This window comes from Chiloscyllium plagiosum, chromosome 8, assembly GCF_004010195.1.
Source record: "Chiloscyllium plagiosum isolate BGI_BamShark_2017 chromosome 8, ASM401019v2, whole genome shotgun sequence".
Taxonomy (NCBI): domain Eukaryota; kingdom Metazoa; phylum Chordata; class Chondrichthyes; order Orectolobiformes; family Hemiscylliidae; genus Chiloscyllium; species Chiloscyllium plagiosum.
Window position 1 is genome coordinate 102,118,882 of NC_057717.1, and position 26,176 is coordinate 102,145,057.

Below are 26,176 nucleotides of genomic sequence, written 5' to 3' on the forward strand. Positions count from 1 at the left end.
TCACTTTTAGAGTTAAAGAATAAATTGATGGTATTTTCTTTAGAAAGTGGAATTTGGGAGTTCTCTGTCACTCATACTTTAACATATTACGCGGTGAGGTGAGTTTTTCTGGGTGTTTAATTAACAGAGGGGTTCACTGTCGTGTTGTAACGCTTGGGGGTTCCCATGCTCCAGACGACGGAAGAGGTTAAGAAGGACAGTCTATCGTGGTAACCTCAGCCTGTGTTGGAATTGAACTCTTGCAATTGGCATCACTCTGTATATCAAACCAACCGAACAGGCAACAAACCTCCATCTTGATGCAGCAGAACTCAATGAAATAAAGTGTTTTCAGGATTACTGAGAGTAAGAAAGCCTTACTTGGAGTTAAGAACAAGCTAGAGATGAGAGACACTTACAGCAGTAGCAGTCTCAGTGGAAAATGCAGCCTCTCAGAGTGCACGAGAAATCAATGGACCATTTTAGTCTTTTAATTGGTGTCCTATTAGCCTTTAGTTCTTTGCAAAAATTGTGTCTGAAGCTGGTGATCATAACATTGAAGGGGAGTATCCCTCAATGTTTAGTTTGAAAGTGCCAGATCATAGCTTGCAAGGTCATGTTATCCAGTTTAGTACCAGTTAAACATGCCCTGTTGGACATTTTTTGATGCAATTTGTTTCACCAGTCAGGGTAAAGTTTACAGCTTTGTTTAACTTGCACACCCATTCAGGATAAGCACAGTGCATTTCTGAAGGGCCTGAATGAACCACAGTGGATGCAGAAACCAAAAAACTGAAAAACCAATTATTTTTGAGCTTTTCGGATAGAGTATTCCTGGCCCAAATGCAAATTACTCCTTTGGACGGTCAGCCTGGTTATGATGGGTTAACCGACCTTCTTATGAATTATATTAGATTAGATTACTTACAGTGTGGAAACAGGCCCTTCGAGTCCACACCGACCCGCCGAAGCGCAACCCACCCAGACCCATTCCCCTACCCCTAACACTACGGGCAATTTAACGTGGCCAATTCACCTAACCTGCACATTTTTGGACTGTGGGAGGAAACCGGAGCACCCGGAGGAAACCCACGCAGACACGGGGAGAATGTGCAAACTCGACACAGTCAGTCGCCTGAGGCGGGAATTGAACCAGGGTCTCTGGCACTGTGAGGCAGCAGTGCTAACCACTGTGCCACCGTGCCGCCCAGTCATAGAGTCATAGAGCCATGCAGCATGAAACAGGTCCATGCTGAACACGTTTCCCAAACTAAACTCGTTCCACTTGCCTGCGTTTGGCCCATATCCCTCTAAACCTTTCCTATCCATATACCAATCCAAATGTCTTTTAAGCGTTGTACCTGCATCTGCCAGTTCCTCTGGCAGCTCATTCCACATACGAACCACTCTCTGTGTGAAAAAGTTGTCTCTCAGGTCCCTTTTAAATCTTTCTCCTTTCACCTTAAAAATACGCCCGCTAGTTATAAACTCCTCCATTCTAGATGGGAAAAAACCTTTTCTATCCATCTTATCTATGCCCCTCATGATTTTATAAAGCTCAGTAAGGTTACAACTCAACTTCCTTCGCTCCAGTGAAAAAAGTCCCAGCCTATCCTTATAACTTAAAATATCCATGCCCGGTGGCAATTTCCTAGTAAATCTTTTCTGAACCAATTTAATTTATCCTTCCTACCAGAATTGTACACAGAACTCCAAAAGTGGCTTCAAAAACGTTCTGTACAATTCAACATGACGTCTCAACTCCTATACTCAATAGTCTGAGCAATGAAGGCAAGTATTCTCAATGCGTTTTTAACCACCCTGTTTACCTGTGACCAAATTTCAAAGAGCTATGTACCTGTGGGGGAGTTATTCCTGATGTTGTGACCAATGTTAATCTCTGAAGTAAACCAAATTGTCCGTTCGTCAGCACATTAAGATTTCTGGGTCTTTGTTTTGTGGAAGCGAGCAGGCCCCTTTCCTACAACAGTGACTACATTTCAAAAATCCTTTCTTAGCTGCAAAGTGCTTTCAGGTGATTGGGGAGCTGTGAAACGTGCTGCAAAGAGGGAGAAAGTGAAATTTCAGTTCTCAGAAGCCAAAATTGCTGGAGAAACTTGGCAGCATCGGTTGAGAGAGAAACGGAGTTAACATTTCACATCCCATGACTCTTCTTTGGAGACTTAATGAGTTTCTCTGCTTCTTTGTTTTTATTTCAAATCTCCTTCATCTCTTGTAGTTTGCTTCTATTTGAAATTTCACTCATTTGGTCATGATCTGTATGCTTGCAACAAATATTTCTGTACACAAACCTATTTAAATGTGTTCAAAGGTTGGCTTAATTTCTATCCTTCACTGTTTTGCTTTTAATGTGGAACACTTTGTAATGTTGATAATCTTTTTCCAAATGCAGCAAGTCCTTTTTTCATGCCATCAATCATTTCTTAACATCGCAATATAGCCACAAGCGAAACCTGATGGTAATATCTGTTTGTTTGGAGTGTGACACACTTTTTATTAACTTAAAAACACTGTCAACTTAACAGTAGATAGCCACATACCTTATCAATCACCTTTATTTCTTTCCTGCCCCAACATTCTCTTACATTTTATAATATCTTAGATTTACGCATTTCTGAAGGGACCATCCCAATGTATGCCTCTTGGAAACTACAGTTTAAATCCTTTTTAAACTTAATCAGCAATAAATAAAGTCATTTCTGATTTCAAAAAACATATGGCTTTACAATAAATAACATGACTGTTTAAGTGTCCTCTGCATTAGTTTTAATTACACACATTTCCAAGGGGCATTTTATCCGTTGTTTTGTCCGGAATCCAATTTATGATATAAACTTTAATTTCTGAAGCTACAAAGTTAGGAAATATCTGATTCCCGGATTTTCAGTTAGCATTAGGTTTAAATTAACCTGAAAGTAAACAAGTAAATATTTGACCTTTTTTTTTTCGCAGGGCAAACATGAGCACAATTTACCAACTTAAATATTCATTGATCTTTGTGAGTTTTTCCATACAACCTAACCAGATGATTTGGAGAGGTTTATGCTAGTGAGGTGGCCTGCAGACATGAGGAGAACCTCTTTGTTACTTGCCCTGTTGGCCTTTCTTCCTGCACTGTTCCACTGTAGCCCACTGTAAGTATTATGGATTCTTTCTGTTTCATAAATAACCAACCATATTAGAAAATGTTGCACATCGGACAGCTTCCTGATGTGATCCTGTAAATGAGATGTTTGCTGGCTGGGGTTTGAGTGAGAAGGGGAGGCGTTGGGATATTTTGTCATCTCTTAAATGTCCTTTATATCATAATTACCTTTTTTGATCAGTTTAAAGGATCCTACTGTTTCTCAAGATACCTTCATTTGCAGTACTGATTTGATCACCCTTTCAGTGAGCTGGTCACAGTACCAGCCCCTCAGAGGAGTGGATCATTGGAACTCCTTGTTACAGAGAGCTGTGGGGGTATGCAGAGTTCTTGTGCATATTTCAGGCTGAAAAAAGATCCCGGTTACAGGGAAATCACAGGAAAGTGTATGCGTCCAATCAATCCTATTGCATGATAGAGCATGCTTGAGGAGCCTGTAGGATTATTTCTTATACTCCTATGTTCGGTAGTCCATACAGTTTCTCTCTGAACTTGGTCATTCAATAACTATTCCCTCAGAATTCTGACATTATGCACAACACAGGCTCACCTTCCCGCTGACGGATATTTTCTGCATTGCTACAGGGAAGGTGCATCAATTTAGGGAAGTTACCAACAACATCCAAGGAAAAGTAGATATCTGTGATCACTTCTGCAGGTACAATCTGTTCCCAGAAAGGCTAAGCAATTTGTGTCACAGCTGTAGCAAAACATTAAGTGCCATGATTATGCCTCAACTTCAATGGAAAAACTTGAATAGCCACTTTCCAATTTCAGATCAGATTTAAGGCCTGTCTCCATCGCAGTTTAGAAATATTACGAGTTATGGGCGCAGTTTTGGAGTCATTCATTGCTTTACATTGACACTGTGCCTTGAACTGTCCTCCACCATTCTGTCTGGAACCAAGAGGGATTGTAACAAAAGATAGAAAATTACTGCTTCACTGCATCCAGGAGAGATCGGCCTCCTTCCTTACATACTCTTTCAGGGATTAGTGTTATCCTACCTGCCCTACTTGTTAAGTGTGCACAGAGCGGCAGCGTGGGAGGGGTCTTTTTGGAAGAAATTACTTCAGTACGGCCCAGTTACCGAGGCTTCCTGGGATCGTATGAACAAAGCAATAAGAGTAGGCCATTCGGCCCCTCCAACCTGCTCAGACATTCAATAAGTTGGTGGCTGATCTGATTTTAACCTCAACTCGGTATTCCCACATTTCCCCGACAATATTCCATCCCCTTGCTCAATAAGAATCTACCTGCCAAAGCAAAACGTTAAAGATGCTGCATCCACTGCCTTTTGAGGCAGGGAATTCCAAAAGCTCACAACCTTCTGAGAGAAAATAAAACTATTTCCTCACCTCTGTTTTAAATGGGTGCCCCCTTATTGTTAAACTGCGACCCATAGTTCCAGATGCCTCTACACGAGGAAACACTCCTTCCACATCCACCCAGTCAAGTGCCCCCAGATCTTACAGAGGATACAGGTTTAGCCCACCTGGGCTTTCCTGCTGGAGAGGGTAATAGCAAATGCTGGGAAACTGTGGTGACAACTCCAGGTTATTTTTCCATTCAGAACTCTGCTTGCCTTTTTTTTGTGGAAGTCCGCAAGCAAGCCAATATTCGGAACTTGAAGGGTATTTTTTTATCTCCTAATAATTGTCTGACTGCCTCTTGTGTGTTTCTGGTAGCAGTCTCTCTGAGATTTTGCAGTCAACTAATGCTGGGTGGGCTGCATCTTGGGAGCGAGGGCCCTGCTGGGTCCAATTGTTTGCAATATATGAACCTCAATCTATTTCGCTAGAGATTGAGTGTAGGAGTTGGGATGTTGGGATGTTACAGTTGTATAAGTCATTTGTAAGGCCGCACTTGGAGTATTCTTTCCAGTTTTGGTCACCCTGTTATAGGAAAGACATAGGTAAACTGGAAGGAATGCAAAGAGGATTTGTGAGGGCGTTGGCAGGACCATTAGGCCTGGGTTATGGGGAGAGGTTGGCCAGGATAGGACGTTATTCCTTGGCATGTCAGAGAATGAGAGGTGACCTGACTGAGGCGTGAAAAATCATAAGGAGCATTGATAGGTTGAATGCAGATGGTCTTTTTTCCAGGGTTGGGGAAATGAAAACTAGGTTTAAGGTGAGAGGGGAAAGATTTAAGAAGGACCTGAGAGGTGACTTCTTCACGCAGAGAGTGGTGCATATTTGGAAGGGGCTGCCAAAGAAAGTGGTTGAGGTAGGTACAATAGCAACATTTAATGGATAGGTACATGGATGGGAAGGTTTTAGAGGGGTATGAACCAAATGCGGACAATTGGAACTAGCTGGATGGGCATCGTGGTCAGCATGGACCAGTTTGGGTCGAAGGGCCTGTTTCCATGCTGTATTACTCTGTGACTCCAGGTCCCAGCCGTGATTGAATGATAGGCTGCATTCATGAGTCACTGAGACATCGTTGCTGTGGATACAAATCCTGACATTCCAAATTGGTGTGAAAGGAAAGCAGTGAAATAATGAGCAGGTTCTTTGTCCTGAACTCAGAAGAGGACACCACCTGCTCATCCTGGACTGATCAGGATTGTTCCTGGTTCTGAGTCTGAATTGGATCCTGTTCAACTTTTCAAAACCAGTCGACGCTTCGAGCATAAGCTCTTCATCAGGAATGTTGAGAGGGATATGGACCAAATGTGGGCAACTGGAACTTCAGACATTCTGGATGAAGAGCTTGTGCCAAAATGTCAATTCTCTTGCTCCTCGGATGCTGCCTGACCGGCTGTGATTTTCTGGCACCACACTTTTGACTCTGATCTCCAGCATCTGCAGTCCTCACTTTTTCCACAGACATTGGGTTGAGTTAGGGTGTGAAGGGTTTGGAAAACAGTCCGGTGAATGATGTTGAGATATAGTCAGCCATGTACTGAATCACAGTGGGCTTGGACTCTTACCCTCTGCAGATCCCAAACACCTGATTAGCTTTGGGAGCTTCAAGAGTGAAGCCTTTCAGCTGAGAGGGAGAGGATCCTGTTATTGGAGCTTAGAAGTGATGGTGCAAAACATTGAATAAATCATCCAGATTGCTGTTACAGTTCATAACAATGTTCCATTTTTACACTGAAATAAAACAACGTGCTGTGTACGTTGGAAATCTGAAACAAACACAGAAATTGCTAGAGAAACTCAGCAGGTCTGACAGCATGTAGAGAGAGAAACCAAGTTAATGTTTGGAGTCTGGCCTGACTTCTGCAGAGGAAGGAACTCTGAGAAAGAGCTATCCCAGATTGGAAAGGTTAACTCTGTTTCTCTCTCCACGGATGCTGCCAGACCTGCTGAGGTTCTCCAGCAATTCCTGTTTCTGGTCCATTCATTGCGAATTGATTTACTTCAATCAATGGAGGTAAAGGCGATTTCTGCTCTGTAATGGTCAGAGGACCAATTAGTTTTGGGTTTTGCTCAATATAACTGCAGTTGAGGAAATGGTAATTTCTTTATTTATTCTGACAGATTCGTACTGACTGCCCCAAATCTTCTGCGAGTCGGAAATGAAGAAAATGTAGTTGTGGAAGGCTACCACAGCAGCCAAGACTTAAATGTTGAAATTCGTTTATCATTTTTCACTAAAAGTTACATAATTTTTAGAACTGAAAGCCGATTATCATCAACTAATAATTACCTGATTTCAGTACCAGTTCAGGTAGGTCAACTGAAAGCATTAAAACTTCAAAGCAAACCTGTAAATTGCTGTAAAAACTCTGCAGGTCAGGCAATATCCATGGAGAGAAAGCTGTATTGATATTTTGGGTTCAGTGATCCTTCTTCAGAATGGAAATGTTTAAATCATTTTGTTCAGTTATCTTGTAGTTTCACAAGGTAACAGTCTTTATTTAGAATACCTTAATAAACACAGGTCTGGGTCAACATAATGATCTCCTCTGGGGATCTCCCCTCCACAGCCTTCATTCTCATCGTCCTTCAGTTCAGATTAACCCATTCTACCTCCTTCCTAAAATCCATAGCCAAGACTGTCTGCTTTGTTCCAGCCTGCTCCAACTCCATCGAAATTACTTCTTCACATCTTGAATCAATCATTGTTCTCCTCTTAGACAATATCACTTTCCCTAAGTCAGTGACTCTTCCAATGCCCCCAGTTCCCAGATTTCTGCCCCTCCTTTGAACAATAGACTTTCAATTTCTCTCCACCTCCATCTTCCAATAAGGTAGTGTCAGAACTTGCTGCTTCTTCCTCGAATGGACACCCAATCCATCTCCTTTCACCTGTTTGAACTTGTTCTCACTCTGAGCATCTTAGTGTTTTAGAGTCATGCACCACAGAAACAGACCCTTCACTCCAAATACGAGGAGCAGGAGAATCGACGTTTCGGGCATAAGCCCTTCTTCAGGAAGCCCTTCTTCTCCTGCTCCTTGGATGCTGCGCTTTTCCAGCAACACATTTTTCAGCTCTGATCTCCAGCATCTGCAGTCCTCACTCTCTCCTCCTTCACTCCAAATAGTCCACGCTCACAGTGTTCCCAAACTGAACTAGTCCCACTTGCCTGCATTTGGCCCATATCCTTCCAAATGTTTCTATTCGTATCCTGTCCAAATGTCTTGTGAAGGTTCTAGCTATAAAATTTCCTCTGGCATGAACTACTCTCTGTGTAAAAAAGTTGCCTCTGATGTCCTTTTTAAAACCTTCTCCTCTCACGTTAAAAATATATCCTCTAGTTTTGAACTTCCACACACTCAAGAAAAGACCCTTATTTTTCAACTTATCTTGGAACCTCGTGATTTTATAAACCTCCATAAAGATGCCCTGTCAACCTCCTCCACTCCAGTAAAATAAGTTCGAGCCTTATCATCTCTTCTTATAACTCAAGCCCTCCAGTCCTGTAGCATCCTGGTAAATCTTTTTCTGAGCCCTCTCCAATTTAATAATATCCTTCCTATAGCAGGCCCACCAGAACTGCACACAGTACTCCAGAAGAGGCCTCACCAACATCCTGTACAACCTCACCATGACATCCCAACTCCTACACTCAATAGTCTGAGCAATGAAGGCAAGCGTGCTAAATGCCTTCTTTATGACCCTTTCCTGAATAAAGACACAACATTAGCCACCTTCCAGTCCCCTGGCACTTCACCCCCGTGGTTATATATACATATATTTCTGATAGGGGCCTTGTAATTTCTTCCCTAACTTCCTACAATATCTTCCCCAACTTATCCTTCAACATGGCTCACCTGCTCCAAATGAAAGTTGTTGCTATGGATACTCACGTAGGTCCCAGTCATGCCCATCTTTTTGTGGGAGATGTGAAATGCCATTATTCTAGTGCTAGTCAGGCCGTGTCCTCCAGCTCTTCTGTGGTACGTTGGTGACTTTCAATGTTGCCTCCTGCGCTCTCATGAATTGGAAATCTTCAGTGATTTCTGTTTCGAATTTCTACCTTCTCTCATCCTCACCTGGAGACCCTTCCTTTTCCGTCCTGAATTTCTCTGTGCCCATTTCTGGATGTAAGCAATGAAACTTTGGTGCGCGCACACACACACACATACACATAGACACACACACCCACACACACATAGACACGCATACACACACACACAGACACGCATACACACACAGACACACATACATACACACATGCACACACACATAGACACAAATGCACTCACACAGATACACATGCACACACAGAAACAGATATACTAAACACCACACACATGATACGCACACAAAAAAAGACACACAAGACACATCAAACACACTCAACACATGCACAAAAAACACACAAACATACAACACACACCATACGCATATACACGTAACACACACTAAACATACACACACAGGCACACAACATATACCACATGCACAAAACCACCCCCTGCACATTTATTGTGAAATAACTACATTTTATTCAATTATTATTTCTCTCTATGTTTCCTTTCTAGATACCTAGGGAAAAAATTAGACAAGAATCTGTCTTGCCCCAGTATGTGCTGTTGGAAGCACAATCATCAGTATTTCACTTGGAGCGAGTCATCCTTATTTCATATCAATTAGGACACATATTTATCCAGACTGATAAACCAATCTACACACCAACTCACACTGGTAATTACGTCTTGACATCTCTCAAATGCATGAATGAAGTATGAATGAGTGGGTGTGAGAAATGGGGTAAGGAGGTGACAGCAAGTTGAGGGATGTTGGAAATGGAGGATAGAACTCTTGCCATTTCAGGGATAAAAATGTCTGCATTAAAACCACTGAAGACAAATATTTAGACACCTCTTTACAGAAACAGTTGCAGAAATTTGGAATTTACTTTCTCAAATAGCAACTGATGTTGAATAATTTGTTAAATTTAAAACTGAGATTGGTAGAGTTTTGTTCACCGAATGCTAATAAACACTAAAATATAAGAGGTAAGGTCAGGAGTAGGTCACATTGCTTCTCAAGCTCATTACATTATTCCAACAATCGTAGCTGATATTGTGCCTTACCTCCTACTGTCTAACCTGCCCCACATCCATTGGTTCACCTCAAGATAAAAAAAATCTACTTTAACATGTTCAGTGATGGCACATCAACAATTGTCTGTATTATGGGTTAAGGCAGGTATAAGGAGTTAGGTCACAGGTCAGCTGTGATCCCCTTCAACATTGAAACAGGCTGGAGAGCCTAAATGACCTCTTCCTCCTCCAAACATACAGCCAAATCCTCATCATTATCTCATCAGCATAAGGCAGGCCAACTTCAGAACAGTGATCTCTTTTACAGCAGTGTTGTGTTTCTTTCCATTAGGTTATTTGAGTTAGACTGGGCACTGAATTTACCCAGAGGTCGGCAGAGTGTCAATGTTGTGGAGGGTTGCTCTCAATGAGCTCTAGCACGTGATCTTCATGATGTAAGCATTGGGCCTCCACCATGAGGCGCTCACGCAGTGTTACACTGGAAGTACTTGTCACTGTCAGAACCTTCTAGCAATCCCACCCGCTGGCAGCACCACATTTAAAGGCCAGCATTGTGCCAGGTTACTTGGTGCCAGCTGCAAACTGCCCTTCCTTTTTGTGGCATCCGGTTTACTGACAGTGACTTGGAGACAGAACAGCGTAAGGTGGAGGTCCTGGTGAGTGGGGCTGTGCACAGGAGCACCAGCCTATTTCCTCGGGATGGCCAGAGGAGACCACGGCACCAGACCCAGTCAACCTGGTCTGAAGGTGCCACTCAGATCAGTCTGGTATCCGTGGCCTGGGAACAGCAATGAAGGGAGAGGATTTGTGATCTTCTGCACTCTGCCATCTAGAACTAGAGGGCACAAGTTTGGGGTGAGAGGGGAAAGATATAAAATTGAGCTAAGAGGCAACTTTTTCACACAGAGGGTGGTGCGTGTATGGAATGAGCTGCCAGAGGAAATGGTGGCGGCTGGTACAATGGCAGCATTTAAAAGGCATCTGGATGGTTTTATGAATAGGAAGGGTTTAGAGGGATATGGGCTAAATGCTGCCAAATGGGATGAGATTAGGTTGGGATATCTGGTCGGCATGGACGAGTTTGACCGAAGGGTCTGTTCCGTGCTGTACCTCTCTATGACTCTATCCCTGTTACTGCATTTACCTCCCACGGAGGATCATGCTCTGCCACTGACACTATTGGTTGCAGCGTCCTCCCTCACTCACTCTAACTCCCTCCCCCCACCCCCCACCCCACAATCAGGTCTATTGAAGGAGGTTCCCCATGAGTCTCGCCTGCATTGCTGCTGCACTGCAGGATGCAGAGGTTACTGCTCTGTCTGAACACAGGACGTTCTTAACTCAACACAATGCTGCAGCTCTCAGGGACTCCCATCACCCAGCCTCAGTACATCCTCCATTTGTCCAAAATTTCAAGGAATAAGCATTATCCTTTATCTGGAAGGTACTGGGTCAAGCACCCCCAGTAACGTGGGGAGGAGACTTCTACTGATCCTCATCAGTACAGATGGGAGAATTTGTTGCATTTCCAATAGGCTGGACGTTATTCCCTGTGGACACATTGCAGTGTCTCTGCGCTTGTCACATCTCCATGGAGACTGAGTGACTGCCGCTCTCTCATATCCTCACCCCACCCCGTAGTCTCTCCCCGCTTCAAGCCCCACATTAGGAGGTGGCTGCCTGGTCCCGGGCTCCCAGACGCATCCATTCCTTATCCAGTCGTGTGGAATGTGGAAGCACATCGTTCAGCTCATCGAATTCTGTAGGTTCTCTGACAAATACCCCAACCAAACCCATCCCCGACCCCATTCCCATGGCTAACCACCAATCCCTGGATGTTGTGGGGAAATTTGGCACAGCCACTCTCTACCCTAACCTGCACATCTGTGGAGTGTGAGTGGAAACCGGAGGACACCCAATGCAGGTACAGTGAGAATGAGCAAACACAACAGCTGAGAATGATATTGAAGCCAGGTCCTGGATCTGCGAGGCAGCAATGCTAACCACTGTCCCACCGTGTTAGTGCAGCAGAGGCGTTTATACCCTTTGGGAAAGGTTCCAGTGAGTCTGTGAGGACAAGATGAGAAACAGGGCAGGTCTTCAGTAATGTGAACGTTCAGGAGTTACAGTCACACAAATAAAAATCCTCCAAAAATGGGGACACTGACAGGGAGGCCAGTGGGATGCCTGTATATGGACGGAACAAATCATCATAATATTTATTCTTTCACAACACTGTTATTAACGAAGAAAACCTGCATTTCAGTTCATTGTGAAAACATACGATGTAAATTAATTGTTATTCCCTTTTTCTCTAGTTAATTACCGTTTGCTTACTGTGGACAATGAAATGAAACCTACAAGAACAGGCACCCTGGTTGATTTTGTGGTGATGTATATTATCATGTGTAATAACAAATCTAAATCTGTTTGGCTCACGCCTCACACAGTGAGATTTGGAGTTCCTCGATATCTCGGTTTGTGAAGTTGTGGCTGAACCAGATAGGTGTCTGCTCAAACCTCTGGAGAGAGCAGGGTGACCTTATCCCAAATAGGATTGCAGCTGGGCAGTGTGGTGGCTCAGTGGTTAGCACTGCTGCCTCACGGCTCCAGGGCCCTGGGACAGCCTCAGGTGACTGTCTGTGTGGAGTTTGCACATTCTCCCTGTGTCTGACTGGACTTTCTCTGGGTGCTCTCGTTTCCTCCCACAGTCCAAAGGTGTGCAGGTTCAGGTGAATTGGCCATGGTAAGATTGCCCATAGTGTTCAGCGATGTGTAGGTTAGGTGCGCTAGTAAATGTACAGTAAGAAGGTAGGGAAATGGGTCTGGGTGGGCTACTCTTTGGAGGGTCGGTGTGGATTTGTTGGGCCAAATGGCCTGTTTCCACACTCTAGGGATTCTATTATAGTAACAACATGCATTTATGTTGTACCTAAAATGAAACGTGCGTAAAATCCAACTGAGCAAGTGTTCAGGATGAAAACAGTAAGTGGTGGAAATACTGAGCAAGTCTGGCAGCATCTTTGGAAAAGAGAGGGACAGAGTTAACACTTCCAGTCCAATATATGTTCTGAAGAGTCAAAACATTGTCTCTGTTTCTCCCACCATAATGCTGCCAGGAGTATTTGCAGCACAAAAGCAGACATTGCTGGAGGATTTGTGGTAACTGCTACAGTGACAGACAATGGTATGGAAGCCTGTGGATGCAGATTGACTGGTCCAATGGATTTATCGATCCACGTGAAGCACAAGGATTGCACTGTTCATAATTCTGGTCTTGTTGAACCACAGGAAGGAAGGATTAGCTTTCTTTGTCACTGCTTAAGACAATATTGCAAATGAAACTTTAAAGATTGTACCTGTGAATTCCCACAAAACGGTGAGTGGAAGGAAAGCTCCTTCTTCGGCACCTGAAACTTACATTCGGATGAACTGGTATCCCATGGGTATCACTGTTAGTTGACCATACAGCCGAGTGTTAGAATTGCATTCTGTGTCTTAAAGAAACAAATATGTCGGTGAAGTGTTTGGATGTGTACTCTGGTAGACTGTTTAAAGAAAGCAGTTGGCTGCCATAGCCATTAATTATTTCTTCTAGTCAGGACAGAAAACGTTTTTCACTACAAATCTTTCATTCAGAATCCACAAGGTGTTATTGTGCAGAGGACTCAAGCAACAGGCAGAACTTCTGGCATAATCGGACTCACCTTTCCAATTCCTAAGATTGCAAAGTAAGTGTAAAAGGTGCAGATGGGAGCTTGGTAAAATAAACATTTTTGTTAATTCACTCATCAGGTGTGAGTATTTGCCCAATTCTATTTGCCCTGGAGAAGGTGGCAGTGAGTTGCAAACTATTTGGTGTAGGGAGTTCCAGGATTTTGACCCAGTGACACTGAAGGAACGGCGATATATTTCCAGGTCAGGATGGTGAGAGGGCTTGGAGGAGAGCTTATATGTGGAGGTATTGCCATGTATACACACCAACGTAGTGACCATAATCAGTAAATAAGGAACACAGAAATTCTGACTGTGATAAAATTTTACTGACATACTGGACATCATCTGTTCAGAATTGAACGTACTATCAAAAAACATTGTCTTCAATTTTGATTTTTCTGAAATTATCAAGAAGGGAGATGAGCTCAGGAACTGACTTATGACAACCAATCCAAGAACAAGTCTCTGAGGGAGCAGGTGTGAGAGTGATGGGAGAATATCAATGTGAACGTGAAGGAGCAATGAGTGGCGATAAATCTGAGTCTGAGTGAGCAGGAGTGAGTAGATGTAAATAGAAGTCCCCATGTTCATGTTTGGTGGTCTCCCTGTTTCATTTCTCTTTGATTCTGTAATAGTTTGATGCAACTGAGTTGCTTTCTGAACTATTTCAGAGATTAGGGGAAGGATCAACCCCATTTCCAACATGGTTTGGAGTCATATGTTGGCCAGATCGATAAGGATGTCAATAGATTTCTTTGCCTAAAGTATAGTTGTGAACCAAGTGGGTTTTTATAGCAATCATTTTCTGATCACCCTGACTGAGACCCCCATTCAAAATTCATCAATTGCATTTAAATGTCGCCAGCTGTTGTGGTGGGATTTGAGCATTAGCTCGAAGCACCGGAACTCAGTGACATTGCCACAGTACGCTGACCTTGACTGGGCACTCCAGAGCTTTTATTGTTGCAGAGAAATATCTAGGACTGTTGGATACAGAAGAGGGAAATATTGAAATGTTAATGATACCAAACTTAGTGGTGTGACTGACAGTGAAATACAATGAAATGCCTGTGACAGGACCTAGGCCAGCAGAATATGGGGACAAGTTTCAGATGGGATTTAACACAGAAAAGTGTGAGGTGGTGTATTTGGTAGAAGGATTAAGGTGACAGGATGTAGGTGGAAAGAACAATGTAAGAACAAAGTGAATGTAGGAACTGAGGAGTTGAATTGAATTGGATTTATTGTCACGTGTACCGGGGCACAGTGAAAAGCTATGTCTTGGGAGCAATACAGTCGGATCACAGAGTTAAGTAGCATAGATAAATAAATAATAGGTAAACAGCGGCAAAAACAAAATCACAGGTACAGGCGAATGCTCAGAGTTTGTGAGTCCATTCAGTATCCTAACAACAATAGGGTAGAAACTGTTTTGAAACCGGCTGGTGTGTGTATTCAGGCATCTGTACCTTCTCCCCGATGGTAGAGGTTGTAGAAAAGCATTACCAGGGTGGGATGGATCTTTGAGAATGCTGGCGGCCTTTCCTTGACAGCGGGGCCTGATAGATGGATTCTATAGATGGGAGTTTGGCCTTTGTGATTGTCTGGGCCGAGTCCACCACTTTCTGTAACCATCTCCGATCTTCAATGATACAGTCGCCATACCAGGTTGTGATACATCCAGACAGAACGCTCTTGATGACGCACCTATAAAAGTTGGCAAGGGTATTCGCCATCATGCCAAATTTTCTCAGATGCCTGAGGAAGAAGAGACATTGTTGAGCCTTTGTAACCAGTGCCTCCACATGAAGAGTCCATGTTGTTGATGACCACTCCCAGGAGCTTGACACTCTCCACTTGTACCATCTCTGTGCTGTTAATGTGTAGGGGGGGCATGAGTAACATCCTGCTGAAAATCAATAATGAGTTCCTTGAGAGCTAGGTTTTTCTCAGTGCACCATTTTTCCAGGTCTTCCCATCTGTAGTCTGTCTCGTCGCCATCTGAGGGGTAAATATAGATTGACCTGTTGAATGTGGCAGGACACACTGAGAGAATGGTTAGCAAAGTGCATGGGATATTGACCTTCAAAAATGAAGGCATTGAGAACTTGGACCCTGGTTTGATTCCAGCCTTAGGTGATTGTCTATTTGAAGTTTACACCTTCTCCCGTGTCTGCATGTGTTTCTGCTAGGTGTTCCAGTTTCCTCCCACAGTCTAAAGATGTGAATGTTAGATGGATTGGCCTTGCTAAATTGCCCCATAGTGTCAAGGAATGTACAGGTTCGGTGGGTTACTCATGGTAAATGTGGGATGATGGGGATAGGATGGGGGGTGGTGGCTCAGTGCAGTTTCAATGGACCAAATGATCTCTTCCTTCACTGTAGAGATTCTGTGATTCAAGCCTGCTGTGTCATTCATTATAATCATGGTTGATAATTGCTTAACTGATATAATTTCCAGTATTGGAATGTGGAAGATTGTTGTGAGCTACTCAGAGGCCAGCCACGTAAACTACACCACTGAATTTGAAGTTAAGGAATATGGTGAGTAAATTGGTCTATTATTTAATGTACTGGTCTATTATTTCTCTGTTCTGGCTGGTTTAAATCAAAACATTGCTAGGCATTGATTTGAACAAACCTAGAATAAGATTGCAGTTGGAAAACCTAACCTATCCATTTTGGCTGTGTTTGTGCAAAACTTAGTGCAGAGTATTTCAGTGTATGATGCTGAGTCAATTTGCAATGATTTTAGGTTAAAATCAAGACCTTGGCTGAAAGTATTTGGATACTTCCCTCAATGATGATGTTCACAGTTCAGGTTTATTGAATTGGCTCCCTCCGGCTAAGTTTGGTGACTGGGAGACATCGACTTTGATAAGAAGGTGGTATTTGGAAAGGATACCAGCCATTCCCGTGTCCCCGCTTGATGTAGACTCTGTCTGGAAGGCCTATGGTTAGTCTCCCACGAGTCAAAAAGCCTGAAATAATGTTTGTGTAAGGTTGTCATTTCTCAGCAGCAGAGGCAGAGGCCCCCCCCTTACCCCACCCCCACCCCCACCCCAAGCATCATGGAGGGCATGATAAACAAATGTGGCAGGTTTGCTGATGGTTTCCCAGGGCAGTCTCCCATTCGAAGGTGCTCAGTGCCTAATTGAGAGCCAGTATCAAAAGGATGGATGTCCACAGACAGCCATACTCTGCTCGTTCTGATGACCCTCATCTTCCTGCTCCCACAGCTTCAGCCCTGCCATTCTAACCCCCTGCCAACACACATCCATGCCCAGCACATGATAATGATTGGGCAATGACTGCCATACCAGCAGCGGCCACTGCCCTCCCAGTGGCACTGCTGCTCGATACCACTGCTACCTCCAGTCAAACTCTCTCAGCAGGTGAAACTTCTGCCCCTAGGGTCCTTGAACCTGGAGAAGTCCCTCTGCTGTCAAACTACGTACCGAGACAAACTACGTACTGGTTGCTTCCATTAAATCCAGCCCATAGTGTCAGGTCAATAACAAGAGTCATAGTTTAAAAATAAGGGGGTTCTTCCACCAAATAATCCCGAATCTTCTATCAGAAATCTTCATGTACTCTGCTGTTTACATTGTTAGTCAAAAACTCTTCCAATATAAACTAATTCCCATTCACCATATCGGCCAGGCTCTTTATTAAAAGAAATCACTTTCTGGCAAATTAAATAATTACAAGTTGATTACGGGTGGCACGGTGGCACAGTGGTTAGCACTGTTGCCTTACAGTGCCAGAGACCTGGGTTCAATTCCTACCTCAGGCAACTGTCTGTGTGGAGTTTGCACATTCTCCCCGTGTCTGCGTGGGTTTGCTCCGGTTTCCTCCCACAGTCCAAAAATGTGTAAGTTAAGTGAATTGGCTATGCTAAATTGCCTGTAGTGTTAGGTGAAGGGGTAAATGTAGGGGAATGGGTCTGGGTGGGTTGCTCTTTGGAGGGTCGGTGTAGACTTGTTGGTCTGAAGGGCCTGTTTCCACACTGTAAGTAATCTAAGATTATGAAACCCCTTCAGACAAGCAGTTCAAACCCATATGCCACTAGTTTAACCAGCAGGTTCTAAATTAAGTGACATTAATAAATATAGTTCATTTATATAACGAATCACATATAATATTTATAAATCAAGATGGTGAGATGGCTTTTATATGACCTTACATATGGAGGTGTTGCCATGCATCTACATACCCACATAGTGACCATAATCAGTAAACAAGGAGCACACAAATTCTGACTGTTATAAAATTTTGCTGGGTATCATCTGTTCAAAATTGACATGCCATGTCTGAAGTTATGAGAGCATGAGAATCAGTTAGTAATTGTAATATTTTAAATGTTGTTTTGACTTGGCTTGTTTTGATAGTGTTACCAAGTTTTGAAGTTGCCCTGGAGTCAAAAAAAAAGTTTTTTTATGTTGACGATACGAAATTGGATGTTTCAATCATTGCAAGGTTAGTATTCTCCCTTCAGAGACCAGCTTTCCTGCAAGCTTGCTCCAATGACCATTTTAACAGTTCTATTTTCTCATTTTTAGATTCACTTATGGAAAGCCTGTTGAGGGTCGTGCATTTGTTATGTTTGGAATAATGAAGGATGGTGAAAGGATAGGCATTCCATCATCACTTCAATCAGTCGCTGTAAGTGAAAAAGCAAAAGGTTACTGGAATATTACAAATGTGGGATTTACCCAACTAATCACATTGTCAAATAAAAGACCTCAGGGGTTTGAAGAATTAACTAAGTGGGTAACCACTTCATGAGGAAACATTGCAATGGTAAAGGATACTTATATTGAAGGACTACTGACAATCCCTGGGTTGTGAACAGGTTCCGTTCTTTAGTCCATTCACAAGTCAGTTTGTATGTGCAGGACAGTGTAGAATAATCATTCATAAATACGAGAAGTGTTTGCTTGTACGAAGGGGCATAACTACAAATTGAGGGGTGATAGATTTAAGGCAGATGTCAGAGGCAGGTTCTTTACACAGAGAGTGGTAAGGGCGTGGAATGCCTGCTATTGTAGTCAACTCAGCCACATTAGGGAAATTTAAGTAATCCTTAGATAAGCACATGGATGATTTTGGGATAGTGTAGGGGGATGAATTGAGAATAGTTCACATGTCGGCGCAACATCGAGGGCCAAAGGGCCTGTTCTGCGCTGTATTGTTCTATGTTCTAAGTCGAATCTTTAAAATTACACCCCTACGTGCGACCACAATGGTAAGTGTGAACGTTTGTAAGTCAGACATTTGTGAATTGGGGACCCTTTGTATAGGATTTAAAACCAGGGTAAAAAGTCAATCACACTGTGCAATGCTTTCAGACTCTAAATATCCTGGACCGAGTGTGGAGTGAACTTCTCAACAGGTCCACTGGGCACACATCAGAGCATTAGAAAGCTATTGAATAATGTATTTGATAAGGTTCTGCACTAATTGTTGGGCACTTTCCTGATCTAAAGTATTTAATATCAGATTACAGATGGCCGAGGAGCTGCTTCCCTGACGAGTGAAGATTTGAGTGCCAGTTTTCCCAACATTTATGAACTTGTGGGATACTCAATCTATATTGCTGTTAGTGTCATAACACATTCAGGTATGTAGGCTTCATGCAGCTTACTACGGTTCTTGTAGATGCGATGAAGATATCGAAGCATGATTGAGTTGTTAATCTCTCTGCTAATGTATACATCATTCCATATACATCTGTCATAACTTTGTAAGAGCCGAACAAACAGGAGCTGGCATGGGTCTTAATCCTTGTAATTAAGCCCGCCATTCAATCCCCTCGTGATTGACCTACCTCAGCTGAATTCCCTCTTCACGTTCATCTGATCTCTTTCATAGAATCCCTAGTGTGGAAACAGGCCATTTGGTCCAACAAGTCCACACCAACCCTCCGAAGAGTAACCCACCCAGACTCATTCCCCTAAATTTACCTCTGTCTAATGCACCTAACCTACACATCCCTGACACTATTTCCAATTCACCAGACCTACACATCTTTGGATTGTGGAGGAAACCCAAGCAGACAGTTGTCTGAGGCTGGAATCGAACGTGGGTCCCTGGCGCTGTGAGGCAGCAGCACTAACCACTGAGCCACCATGGATATAGAAACTGCTGATTGCACTGGAGCAATTTCAAAAACTCTTACCTTTGGAAATGAAAAAAATTAACTTCATTTCAATTCTAAGTGGCAAAGCTATTATTCTGTGACTTATTGTTCAGGTGTAATTACTAAATCTGAAGTAAAAAGATAGACTCTGGTTCTTGCATTCCTGGAAAAAGGACCTTATATGCCTCAGTTGGAGAACATCCTTCATTCATTAATCCGTTACCAACACAGATAGAGGCCATTTGGCCCATCAAGTCTGCATTGATTCTCCAAAGAACATCCCAATCTATCCATGTGAGTCTGTATTGTTAATCCACCGAATTTACACGTCTCTGGACACTCCAGGGCAATTTAGCATGGCCAATCCATCCAACCTACACATCTTTGGACCATGGGATGAAACTGGAGCAGCTGGTGGAAACACATGCAGACATGGAGAGAACGTGTCAACTACACACAGACAGTCGCTCAAGGCTGGAATCAAACACGGGTCCCTGACACTGAGGCAGCAGTGCTAATCACTCAGCCACCGTGCCACCCCTTCTTGAAACTCTAGGGAATAGAAAGCTACACAATCTCTCCACAGAGCAACAACTCTATAGATATGAGGCTGGAAGGGCACAGCCGGTCAGACAGCATCCGAGGAGCGGGAAAGTCAATGTTTCAGGCTGAAACCCTACATCAGGAATGGGGAGCAGGAGGGAGCCCTGAAGTATATTAAGGGAAGGGGTGGGGCTGGAGGAAAGGTAGGTATGATGGTGATAGGTAGATACAGGTAGGGGGTTATTGTGATTGGTTAATGGAGGGGTGGAGTGGGAAGGTGAGTAGGAAGATGGGCAGGTTAGGTGAGGTCGGGGGTTGGGGGGGGGCTGGTGTGTGGACATGGGAGAGACTGGGTGTGGAGGTATTTTGAAGCTGGTGAAGTCAAGATGGAGGCCAATCTGCTGTCAGCTCCCCAGGTGAAACCTCAGAGCTATTGTCGCTGACTTCTAGCATCTGCAGCCCTTACTGTCTCCTGCACAGAGCAAGGCCTTTTTTTGGTAATTTGTAACTCACTACTTGTCGATCCTCCTAATATCCATACAGTCTGATTATAACCGATGGACCAGCGCAAAAGATTAGGGAAATATAAACTTCAGTGAGTGGCCCTCCACGACAGCCGATAGTTTTGATACCTGTCAATCCAGAACTGATTCATGTAGATCAGATTTGGCTCACAGAACTAACCACGCTCTCAGAACAAATGGTCTACAAATTGTGCTACATTCCTCCAGGCAAGAAGTCATATTTAAAAAGAAATCTTTTTAAGTTATTCGTTCTTGGAATGTGAGCTCAGCTGGTCATGGCTAGCATTTCTTCGCTTTCCCAAACTGACTTTGAAAATCAATTGGTGCGTTTTTGTTTTGAACTGCTGCCAATCCCTGTGGAGATTCAACTGGAGTGGCAGGGTTTTAATACAGATCAAGTGCTTGAGCAGGAGTTAAGAGTCACCACACTGTTACAGATCTGCTGTCACATATCACCCTGTAAAGAACCTTTCCTACTAATGGGACAAGCATCTTTATTTCACATTTATTCATTCACCAACTTTAAGTTCCCCCAGCTGCAAAGGCAGCCTTTGAACTCCTTCCTTTCGAGAATGAATGTGTGCCCCTCGATTACTCGTCTATTTCAATTGAGTCAAGATTATAGTGGTGCTGAAAAAGCACAGCAAGTCAGGCAACATCTGAGGAGTAGGAAAATTGAAGTTTCGGGCAAAAGCCCTTCATCAGGAATCTGCTTTTGCCTGAAACGTTGATTTTCCTGCTCCTTGGATGCTGCCTGACCTGCTGTGCTTTTCCAGCACCACTCTGATCTAAACTCTAATCTCCAGCATCTGCAGTACCCACGTCTGCCTAGTTGATTATTACCATTGTGTCACCACTCGCAGCAAAGGTGGGAATGTTTTTATCATAAAATATTGAATTTGCAAGAAGCCAGTTAGTATATGTTTTAAATAGGCCAGCTAGGTTCCTTAAGTAATTTTAGTCATTTATGACCAAGTTGTCACGGAGTCATAGAGATGTACAACATGGAAACAGACCCATCCGTCTAACTTGTCCACATCGATTGTATTCTCTGTTTATTTCCTGTGAGAGCAGCACATCGGTGGAAGTAACTGTGTTCTGTTTTAGTAAGCCCATAGTAGCAGCATTTGACTTCTGGTATTTTGTAAAACACCGCGTACAATTTTTAAAATTTCCTTTTTGCTTTCTGATTTAGGTAGTGACATGGTCGAAGCAGAAAAAACAGGAATAAAAATAGTCACCTCCCCGTACACCATATCATTCACCAAGACTTCCAAGTATTACAAGCCTGGAATGCCATTTGATTTAGTGGTACAAACCTCTCCATTTACTTCACCCTTTCTTTCTACACCTTAACTATATATCTTTACATAGGAATAGAATAAAGGTGTTTTTTTTCTTTAATTTATCTCTTCCTTTTTTATCTGAGGTCCAAGTAACAAATCCTGATGGTTCACCAGCCAATGGAATCCCAGTGATGACCAGGGATGGAAAGTACAATTCCAGGACAGAAGCTAACGGTCATGCCAGGCTGTCAGTAAACACAGGTGGACAAGCCAGCAACCTACCAATAGAAGTGAGTGCCTTAATAGAGATTCGTCTAATGGTCCAGCTCAATTAGAAAAGACGCCCAATTTATCCCATTTACCTGGTGCTGCAAGTTATTTCCTGTCACATACTGCATGTAGTTTTAAATGTTGCCACGGACTCTGATTCCACCAGTCTTTCATAAAATGCAATCCATGTGGGCATTCCCCACAGCACGGTAGAAAGGTCTCAGCTCGACTCTGCTGCCTTCAGCAAGCACCTCAATCCTGTGTCCTCCGGTTTTGATAAACTCCGTGATAAAGGCTCCTGCCCAAAATGTCGACTCTCCTGTTCCTCGGATGCTGCTTGACCTGCTGTGCTTTTCCAGCACCACCCTTCATCGACTCTGACTCTCCAGCATCTGCAGTCCTCACTAGGTCCTCTGGTTAGCAGCATCCGAGGAGCAGGAGAATTGACGATTCGGACATGCACCTTCATCAGGAATGAGGCTCAGGGATAAATGCATTTATGACATGCGATCTTTTGTAAGAACAATATTATGCAATGTTCTGATGAAGGGTCAACAAACATGATACGTTAACTTTGCTTTCTTCCCACAGATGCTGCCAGACTCACTGAGTTTCTCCAGCAATGTTTATTTTTTGTTATATAATGTAGGTGTAACATACTAAAATCTTACTATCATACTAAATTCTGCCAGTGGAAACTATCTTCATTATTGACTATCAAAATCCTTCATGATTTGAACACATCTATTCAATTTCTGCTAATCTTTCTCTGGTCAAAAGAGATTATTCAAAACTTTATTACATTCAACGTCACTCCTACAGAGCAGATTTATTTTAAAGGTTTTAGTATGTTACACCTACATTGTATAACAAAAACCAAAAATTGTTGGAGAAACTCAGCGAGTCTGGCAGTATCTGTGAGAGGAGAAAGTGAGGTCTGCAGATGCTGGAGATCAAAGTTGAAACTTTATTGCTGGAACAGCACAGCAGGTCAGGCAGCATCCAGGGAACAGGAGATTCGACGTTTCGGGCACAGGCCCTTCTTCAGGAATGAGCAGAGAGTGTTCAGCAGGAGAAGATAAAAGGTAGGGAGGAGGGACTTGGAGGAGGGGAGTTGGAAATGTGATAGGTGGAAAGAGGTCAAGGTGAGGGTGATAGGTCGGAGTAGGATGGAGGCGGAGAGGTCAAGAAGAAGACTGCAGGTCAGGAAGGCGGTGCCGGGCTGGAGGGATTCGGCTGAGACAAGGTGGGGGGAGGGGGGATGAAGAAACTGGTGAAGTCCAAGTTCATCCCCTGCGGTTGGAGGGTTCCCAGTCGGAAGATAAGACGCTCCTCCTCCGACCGTCGGGTTGTTGTGGTTTGGCGGTGGATGAGTCCAATGACCTGCATATCCTCGGTGGAGTGGGAGGGGGAGTTGAAATGCTGTGCCACAGGTTGGTTGGGTTGGTTCGTCCGGGTGGCCCAGAGGTGCTCTCTGAATCGCTCCGCAAGTAGGCGGCCTGTCTCCCCAATATAGAGGAGGCCACACCGGCTGCAGCGGATGCAGTAGATGATGTGGGTGGAGGTATCTGTGAGAAGAAGGCAGAGTTAACGTTTCACGTCTGTTGACCCTTCGCCAGAACATTGCATAATGTTGTTCTTTTAAAAGATAGCATGTCATAAATGCACTTATTCCTGACCCTCATTCCTGATGAAGGGCTTATGTCGGAATCGTTGATTCTCCTGCTCCTCAGATGCTGCCTGACCTGCTGTGCTTTTCCAGCACCACACTCTCGACTCATAAGTGCATGTAGGTTCCTTCTTCATTCTGAATGCACGGAACTTATTTTTTGCTTTTCAGGGGAGGACAAAGTTGTTGGAGGTTCTCTGGCACCAAGGTCTCCGCTGCATGTTTGGAGTCTAATGGCAATGCCATAACTCAGCAGCTGAGCACCAAGTCGGGAGAAATTGCTAGATCAGAGTTTTTGAGAGCCTGAATATTTACAAGGTGCAGGTGATCAATGAGACACCAGCAGATCTGTTGCTGTATGAAAAAAATACAACTGAGCTCACAGTTCAACAAGATCTGGACTGTGGAGGATATCCCTGAAGACTGGAGATGAGGGGTAATCATTAAACTGCCAAAGGTGAAGAACATCAATGATTGTCACAAATGGACAGGCATCATACTGCTGTCCATTACTTGTCAAGGTCTTCAACATGGTGTTCCTCAACAGACTGGAAGCCATTGCGGACGATACTCTTCGTGAAGAATAGTGTATTATGTGCTCTTGGGCAGATATCAGACTTGAGCAATGCCAACATTGGTCTATGTTCTTTTGCAAGGAGAGCAGGACAGTAATGATTGCATGTTAATAAAGTCATGGTCACACCATCACTATCAGGTGACAATGTCGAGGATGTTGACCATTACCATATCTCAGAAGCAACACCTCCAAGGAGAGTGATGGAAGGCTCCAAGTCCACACAAGAGTCAGCAAAGCAGCTTTGGTCTTCAATCTCGATGCCGTGAAGTTTGGATTTCTACATGTCTGCACAGAACCAACTTCATTCTATGGCAATGGTACAGGACTGAGAGTCAACTGAGGTGGGGTGAGAGAGAGGGGAGTTGATTCACCCCTCCTCAACTGTAACACAGCTGAAGACACTGTGCTGAAGTACTTTTTATGAGTTTCGTCAAGAGCAAGCCGCACCATAGGGGTTGGGGCAAACAAACATTGAGTGCTGATGGCAGACTCTGGCTGCCTGTTGCGCCACAGGGGAATAGAGGGGCCAAGTCTTAAAGGAGTGAGAGAATTCTCAAGAGAAGGCACCGCAGACTCTAACCTTGACACCTCAGGTGTGGTGAGCCATAGTGAATAGATTGAAGAAGTTGTGACTATTCTCCTTGGTGAGAAAAGGCTGAGAGGAGATCTGATAGAGGCTTTCAAAATTATGAGTGGGGCTGGAGAGAGAAGGGAGGGTGATGCTGTTTCCACTTGGTAAAAGCAACAAGGATGAGAGAGTTAATTTAAAATGACCTGCAAAAGGCGCAGGGGATAAAGTGAGGAATTATTTTTTAAACAACTAATGTACTGGCTGGAAATGTGGTGGGGGCAGGTTCAATGGAAGCACTCAAGAATAAGAATGATGTCTAAGGATACATGGGAAAAGGAAGAGGCTGCCACATGATAATGATGCTCATTCAACAAGCTGGTGCAGATACAGATTGGATAAGATCCCCCACAGTATGGAAAAAGGCCCTTCGGCCCAACAAGTCCATACCGACCCTCCAAAGAGTAACCCACCCAGACCATTCCCCACATTTACCCCTAACTAATGCACCTAACACTATGGGTAATTTAGCATGGCCAATTCACTCTGACTTGCACATCTTTGGACTGTGGGAGGAAATCAGAGCACCCGGAGGAAACCCACGCAGACACGGGGAGAATGTACAAACGCCACACAGATAGTCGCCCAAGGCTGGAATCAAACCTGGGTCCCTGGTGCTGTGAGGCAGCAGTGCTAACCACTGAGCCACTGTGCTGCCCCGCAGTGAGGTGGATAGCTTCCTTTTGCACCAGAACACATTGGTGATTCTGTGAGGTTAAAAGCAGGATGATCAGAATCAGGGGAATCAGACTGTGTGTCAACCGACCTCCTTCTGATCTTGTACCTGATGTGGCAAATTGCGTTTGCTCTAATAAATGTTTGCTAATATTCTGATGCGAATCATTTTGACTTGTGAAACAATAAAGAGAGTGCAAAGTTGCTTGACTGTCTCAGTTTAAATTTCTCACTATGTTGTTTATTATTCCCCCCCCCACCAATCCCACCGCATGCAGATTGTAACAAACGTTGCCAACATCCCCAAAGACCGTCAGGCCTCTGCAAGTATGGTGGCACAACCATATAGGACGCAGTATGATTCAAAGAACTACTTACATATCAGCATTCAACAAACAGAGCTTGATCCCGGAAAAGATCTGCCAATTCAACTCAATCTCCGAAATGATGATGCTGCAACCCAGAACCAGATAAAGTACTTCACTTACATGGTATGTTCTCTGTTGTGCCAAGTCGTATTATCTTGTTTT

At 43.7% G+C, this 26,176-nt stretch overlaps 1 protein-coding gene across 1 annotated transcript in view; it reads left to right on the forward strand.

Annotated features, from left to right (window-relative positions):
• The first annotated feature begins 2,995 nt into the window (after positions 1–2,995).
• The window catches only part of LOC122552262 (complement C3-like), a 125,670-nt gene continuing 102,489 nt past the window's right edge, over positions 2,996–26,176 (forward strand). The window contains exons 1-12 of the mRNA XM_043694949.1: positions 2,996–3,134; positions 6,640–6,829; positions 9,091–9,253; positions 11,934–12,004; positions 13,255–13,346; positions 15,794–15,876; positions 17,724–17,811; positions 17,895–17,997; positions 18,835–18,955; positions 21,737–21,852; positions 21,971–22,117; positions 25,925–26,137. Coding sequence (XP_043550884.1) covers positions 3,043–3,134; positions 6,640–6,829; positions 9,091–9,253; positions 11,934–12,004; positions 13,255–13,346; positions 15,794–15,876; positions 17,724–17,811; positions 17,895–17,997; positions 18,835–18,955; positions 21,737–21,852; positions 21,971–22,117; positions 25,925–26,137 — 1,479 coding nt within the window. The 5' untranslated portion in view covers positions 2,996–3,042. The remainder of the gene's footprint in view (positions 3,135–6,639; positions 6,830–9,090; positions 9,254–11,933; positions 12,005–13,254; positions 13,347–15,793; positions 15,877–17,723; positions 17,812–17,894; positions 17,998–18,834; positions 18,956–21,736; positions 21,853–21,970; positions 22,118–25,924; positions 26,138–26,176) is intronic.